This window comes from Lucilia sericata, unplaced genomic scaffold (assembly GCF_015586225.1).
Source record: "Lucilia sericata isolate MDLA Ls3-8-SP2 unplaced genomic scaffold, ASM1558622v1 Contig000113F_arrow, whole genome shotgun sequence".
In the NCBI taxonomy this organism is placed as follows: domain Eukaryota; kingdom Metazoa; phylum Arthropoda; class Insecta; order Diptera; family Calliphoridae; genus Lucilia; species Lucilia sericata.
In genome coordinates, this window is record NW_023994145.1 from 387,193 (window position 1) to 393,994 (window position 6,802).

Here is a 6,802-nt window from a genome sequence, read left to right on the forward strand (position 1 = left end):
CCGAAATAAAAAGATAAAATATATGTATATCATGCTTTCTCCCAGCTCAAAGATAAGTACCTAATGGCACTTCAGAGCGAAAGTCATATTGTTTATCATTCAGATGTTTGTGTGTCCCAAAAAGTACAGAATAAGTCACATTTGGTAGTTTTCGGTCCTCTTTTTAGATATCAAATCATATGAAATTCATTGCTCCCAAAAAACGTGGATAATGGGTACATATGATTCGTCACAACCGAATATAATGCTCTCACTTGTTTCTTATACGTTTGATTCTTGAAAGATGGTTTAGTGGGTGGTATGTATGGTTGTACAAGTAAACTTGCGGAACAATGTCATGGAATTAAAAGTGGATTCAATTCGTATGAACATTATTTTGTTTCTGTATTTCCCATGATAAGACTATTTTGACTTCTTGCTCGTGGTGTAATTGGCCTTTTTTCTGGTTATGGAAGAAAACACGCAACAGTCTCAAAATAAAGCAGTATAAAAATAAAATAACAACAAGTTTTCATATGCCCATGAAACAACAAACAACTATGACAGTTTATGGATTTCAAAGCCAACAAAATTATGGAACACAAAAAAAAAGGATTGAATTCACATAAAATTATTATTTGAACAGTGGGGTAGAATGTGATTTTTTCAGAGCATTTTTCATCCTTTTTAATTTTCAGCTTATATATAGTACAGACATTGGAATAAAATGCTAATTTCATACAAGTGTAATTCTTGATTCTATTCCACTTCATCAGTCCGTTTAAATCTGACATTTATGCAAACAAGCAAAGAACGGTGGAAGAGCTTCAGGCTAATATCAAAAGCGAAGATTGTGATATTTCCGTCGATATGTAGTGTGTTATGAATCAAGTGTATTTACTTGTAACACAGTGATGTCATACAAAATAACATACAAATAAATAATGTCATCTCAATTAACAATAATTTCCGTATCTAACACACAAATATGGGGACTAGGATCAAACCCTATTGTATAGGAAATATTTTTGGACCAAATAAGTAACAAAATGACTGATCTCCCGATTCAATCACGATTAATTGATGGCAAAATGACAGGTGCCATACTCGATCGAACATTTATTCCAAATGTATTAAAAAACTTTATGGTTCCACTGTAAAAACTTACAAAACAATAACATGCATAAATAGTTTGTTTGATTATTCATTTCAAAGTACTTTTACATAATCATCAATGGAAACATTAACTTGTTACAATATTCCACCATGCATCCACCACTTATAGACTATAGCATTCACGAGTGGAGAAACAGACAGCGGCAGGTAAAAAAAAAAAAAAACATGATTAAAAGAAATAAAATGAAGTCCTGTTAAGACATAATTTGAACCATTCAACTAAATCAGTTGCATTCGAGGAGTCACAGAGAAATGAACGTTTGGAAAGGAAAAGTTTTAACAGATGTACCTTTCGGTCATGTCTTGATATTTAGTGGAAAAGTTAAACCCAATCCAATTAAGTAAACAGGTTTTTGCAAATAATAAATACAAGAAATTATTAATTTTGTGTGTTTTTGTATTTCCTAGAATTTCATTAGATTTAACCGATAATATTAGCGCAAAGAATGAAAGTGAAACGGTTTATTTAAAACTGGAGGCAAATTTTCGAGAAAATCAAATTATACGTTCCATGTTTCAACCGGGTGAAGGTTGGCAACAGGAAGAAATTTCGAAAAATTGGAAAAATGAAGGACCAAAAAATCCTTTAATGCCAGGTGAGTTGATTGCTAAATTTGCATCAGTGAGTAGTTTTTAATTCAAAAATGGTTTAAATTATTAATATGCCCACATTTAAAAAGAAAATACATATTGATCAAGATACTAATCTTCAAAATTCTCCAGCTTATCAATTTATTCAGTCAACATTTTATTTTAATAAAAAATATACATTTAGATTTCCTTTAAATATGAAATTATTCTCACAAACATAATAAATATCTGAAGTTTTCAGAAGTGGAAATTTGTACATGACTTTCGGATTTAGATGAAATTCTTTGCATTAACACAAAATTTAAAACTCTCCAAAATCTTGGCCTCAATGAAGAATATGTGTTTTAGTTTGGGTCAATGATATCCCAAAAAAACTTTTTATGCCCTACACACTTTTATGGGAGGGATTGAATTATTGTCATATACCCATTTCTAACAATCGGTTTAGAATTATCTGAGTCGATTGAACCGTGTTAAGCTTGTAAATAATGTACAGGTCGCAATTTAGAAGATAATACTTTATTTTACCCCATACATCCGGACCGTGAAATTTGCTTTGTAACTCATAATTAAGTTGAATATGTCAACATCCCCGCAAAAATGCTCTCGACTTTATATGCGTAAATCCCAATGGTATTGCCGATTTTTGTAATGATCGGACAACATTTTATTCCAGACCCCATACAAAGTCAGAAAATCCCTTAAACTTCCATAACTCATAATCACTATATATATATATATCTTGACCTTATAGTCTCCGAGTTGCACCTTTCTTATGGTGCATAACTCTTCTAAACCTAAACCTATCAGAACTGGTGTTGGATATCATATGGTCGGCCCTCAACACTATAGTGGGCAGGGTATTATGTGTTTGTGATGATATTTGTAACACCCAAAAATACTTGTTCTACACCCACCTTAAATAGGCTCAGAATTACTTTCTGAATCGATTTATGTTCCTTCATTCGTCCGTTCATCTGTGTGCCCATGTAAACCTTGAGCGCACGCTACAGATCGCAATTTTGAAAATAATTTGGAACAAAGGGAAGAAGCCTGTTGAAAATGTTTAAAATCGGTCCTATAGAACCGTACCCCCTTTTGAGCTCTTAAATATGTATATTAAATTTGATTGTATCTCTCGGCAAAACTTAATTTTATATAAATCCAAATGATACTGCCGAATCTCGTAATGATCGGGCCTCATTTGACCCTAGCCCCTACACAAAGTCCTCTTCAGAAAATAACTTGATATCAAAATTTATAAACACTAATATCACGTTGATATTCTGCATAAATAACTTTAATATAGACGGAAATCCCTCTAACAAGATTTATAAGGATAGGCCCTTAATTAACCCCTTGCTCCCATACAACCCCACTTTTAGAAAATATATTTTTTTTTTTTGTCAGCAAATTGTTAAAATATTACTTACTTGTTTGGAACTCTAGGTGTGCAGAGATACATATAAACTTATGTATAACTCTTAATTAATATCAGATTTTATCATAAAATTTAAAAATTAACACTACTTTAATTCCAGGTCAAATATTTACGTTTCGCATTGCAATTTTACAAAAATGTTTTGAAATTTATGTAAACGATAATATTTATGGAACATTTGAATTTATTAAATTTCCCAAACAAATTCAATACGCAATGATATATGGTGATTTTGAGAAGATAACACAATTTCATCATCGTATGTTATATCCACTAGTTTTTCCAAAAGGTTTAATATGTCCCGAAAGAATTGCATTCCAAAGTGATGTTCCCAGGAAATATGAAGCAGGTATTACTGATCACATATAAAAGTAATCAATTTAACTTAATTAAAAATGTTTATTTTTGTTTAAAGGCACCGTAGTTGCTATGGAATGCATTGTAAAGGGTCCACCTAATACTGAGTTTTCTATATGTTTTGTGTGCAATGATAGCGGTCGTATTGTTTTGAAATTTCATGTCAATTTCGAAAAGACCGCAGTTGTACGCAGCTATCAAAGGGAGGATAATAGGTGAGTATTTTTAAATGTTCGATGTACTGTAATTTTAATTAGAACGAATGTTTTGTTTATAGTTTCTGTTCGGACGATGAAGAAACAGATGGTGAATTTCCCTTCCAACGTGGCAAATTATTTAAAATCGCTTTTGGCGTTGGTGACCGAGCATTTATTATAGCCGTTAATGGTCAATATTTTACCTACTATAATTATCCATTCCGTTCCTTCTCGATTTCAACTTTAAAATGTTTAACAAATATTGTTGGTGATTTTACGGTTAAAAATATCGAATATCATTCAGATTCTCCATTATTGGATCGTGTTGAAAAATTGTCTTTGATTTAGAAATTAGAGGGGTTTGTAGTAACTTATGGTTAAAAATGTGCACATCATAAAACTTTTAGGAGGAACATATTTTTAATGAATTATAATGTTTAAATTGAAATAAGTGAATATTGCATTTATATACGTTAGCTCCGGAATTAGCTATTTTTGCTCCGATTTGCACAATAGATTATTATAATCAAATATTGCATATGTGTAAATGTCAAGTATTATCTATTTCATTAAAGCGTATGTAAATGAAACTTAAATTTAAGTTCATTAAGAATACATTTATTCAATATACAGCATAACCGGACATTATGGAGAAATAAAATCAGCACTTGTTAAGCGAAAAACAATTTTTTGTGGTTTTATTTAGATCATACCGACTGTTGACCATACGGAACAGCATACACTTGAACTCTCTAAAAATGTTTCCGATATTAAAGGTATAAATTTTCACGTTAACGTTGGACACCAGAACAGCTAAACTCAGGAAAACAAACCAATTCTTAAGGATACGTGAAGCAATTCTGAATACTACTTGTGCAGCCGATTTTACTCCATTGACATTTAAATTAATTTGATTTCAATAATTGGACCAAACTACATCTATGTTAAATAACAGTTCGACAAAAGTTAAAAGTCAGTTACCCTGCAAAAATATATATTCTGTACCTGTACAGTGTACACATTATTGGAGTAGGCCATGTTTATTTTTTTGGAAAATAACATGGTCCATATTTTTGGGATTAGGTTGATGGAATGCATGGATTGATTACGTGTTTCTCACTTAGGACATCACAATGGTAAATGGGTATATTTGAATTAGTTTTCGACCAGACCTTGTCCATTGAGGAGTACTCATCATACTTCCGACATAACTAGGGAATGGATTAGAGGACTTAACAATTCAACGAAGACAAACAATAAAGACGATAATAAACTCTTGATCAGAGTGGACACAGAGTTTGATATTTGCGTACGACCTGTTCGCAAATGCACCACTATACTACATCTGAGATTATTTTGCGATGGTGATTCAAATCATTATCTCAACAAAGTACTTTTAAAATTAGTAAATACGATTAAAGCCCATTAAATGACACAGGACAACAAAATATGAAATTCCAAATACAGAGCAGTGTTGAATCTGGCCTTAGAAGTCCTTTATATCACATCAGGTTCATGTATCGTGTCATATTTGAGTCGAAACAACAGCGCGAGGACACCTTTATTTATGAAGTCTGTTATGTCATCTGAAAGCATATGTCATCTGTTGCCAATTGGACGTTCTATACGTCAAATCCTACGTTTTTAAAAGGAAATTGCGGGAAATTTGGAGATTTTTAACCAGAGTCTAAAGATTTCTAACGTTTTTTTCTCAAATCAAATTATTTGATTAAACATTTCACGTATAAAATGGAGTAAATACAAATTACTATAGTCTTATCTATAGTATAATCTAAAGTCTAGTGTATAGCCTAGTGTATATTCTAGTCTATAGTCCAGTCTATAGTCTAGTATATAGTCTAGTCTATAGTTTACTCTAGTTTAGTCGATAGACTAGTATATAGAATAGTCTATTGTCTAGTCAATAGTCTAGATTGAAGTCTGTAGTCTAGTCTATAGTCTAGTCCATAATCTAGACTATAGTCTAGTCTATAATATAGACTATAGTCTAGTCTGTAGTTTATTCTATAGCCTAGTCTATAATCTAGTCCATAGTCCAGTATATAGTGCATAGTCTAGTCCAACGGTTCCCAAAAGGGGGTCCGCGGACCCCTAGTGGTCCGTAGCAAAATCCTAGGGGGTCCGCGAAGACGAACGAAAAAAATCATGAATAAAAAATATTCTCTATATGTTACAAAATATTAAAAATATCTCCAAATTTTTCATAAATACTAAAATACACAATTTTTATTCAATAATCCCAGATTTGTTGGTGACTCTTTGAATTTTATTGTTTCGGTCGTTTATCAGGATGATGCTAGGCGCTACAAATTTATTGTTTCACTTTTATAAAGTAAAGTATTACGTGATTTGTAATTTTTATAAATATATATGTATCGAAATAAATGTTTTTATAGCAGACGGATAATGATTAGCCTTAGAATTAAATACTGATACTAGTATCCCGGAATATGAAGTTAGGTCACATTTCATAATATTTTTTTAAATTGTAAGCAAAAGTGTTAATCTAGTTAATTTTAAATATAAATATTCCATTCCAACGTGATACACAGATTTTAACTTAATTTTGTTGTCCAATATTATTAAATCAACATCAGAAAATTCATAGCGTTTTGCGTAAATAGTCAAAACCACGCAGTAAAATAATTCGTAGGTATTTTAAAATTCAAATTTAAGATCCAAATTCACAGTACATTCGCAAAGAGTTCAGGTCATATTTTATGTGGGTAACGCATTCCGCAACAACATCGAAGAAGTCTAACTTTCACATATTTTCCCGAAAACTTAGCTTACATACTCAGCTCACTCCTATGCAATCTTAAAAAAATTTAGAAACATGACTCTTTAAGCACATGTCGACAATACTTGTTAAAGAAACCTTTTCTCTACCTTGACGAGAAATGAACATGAAAGCTCTCACGATCATAAAATTAAACATCATGTTAGAAGTCATTCTATATTTAAAACCATGAAATTGAAAACATCTCCGAAATACTAAATGTTCTCAATGTACGGGAATATTTTATAGGGTTTATGGACC

At 31.5% G+C, this 6,802-nt stretch overlaps 1 protein-coding gene across 1 annotated transcript; it reads left to right on the forward strand.

Annotated features, from left to right (window-relative positions):
• The first annotated feature begins 792 nt into the window (after positions 1 to 792).
• LOC119600409 (32 kDa beta-galactoside-binding lectin lec-3) lies at positions 793 to 4,402 on the forward strand. Its single transcript, XM_037950612.1, has 5 exons — positions 793 to 1,496; positions 1,564 to 1,751; positions 3,288 to 3,536; positions 3,603 to 3,759; positions 3,822 to 4,402. Exons 1-5 carry the CDS (start codon positions 1,408 to 1,410, stop codon positions 4,087 to 4,089), a joined length of 951 nt encoding a protein of 316 aa, XP_037806540.1. The 5' UTR covers positions 793 to 1,407; the 3' UTR covers positions 4,090 to 4,402.
• The last annotated feature ends 2,400 nt before the right edge of the window (positions 4,403 to 6,802 follow it).

What these genes read in the sequence shown, in the direction of transcription:
- LOC119600409 (XM_037950612.1), top strand. Translation starts at nt 1,408, where the DNA reads ATGAACGTTTGGAAAGGAAAAGTTTTAACAGATGTACCTTTCGGTCAT. An exon ending in GTTAAACCCAATCCAATTAA is followed by an intron (nt 1,497 to 1,563) that starts GTAAACAGGTTT and finishes TGTATTTCCTAG; the next exon opens with AATTTCATTAGATTTAACCG. An exon ending in TCCCAGGAAATATGAAGCAG is followed by an intron (nt 3,537 to 3,602) that starts GTATTACTGATC and finishes TTTTGTTTAAAG; the next exon opens with GCACCGTAGTTGCTATGGAA.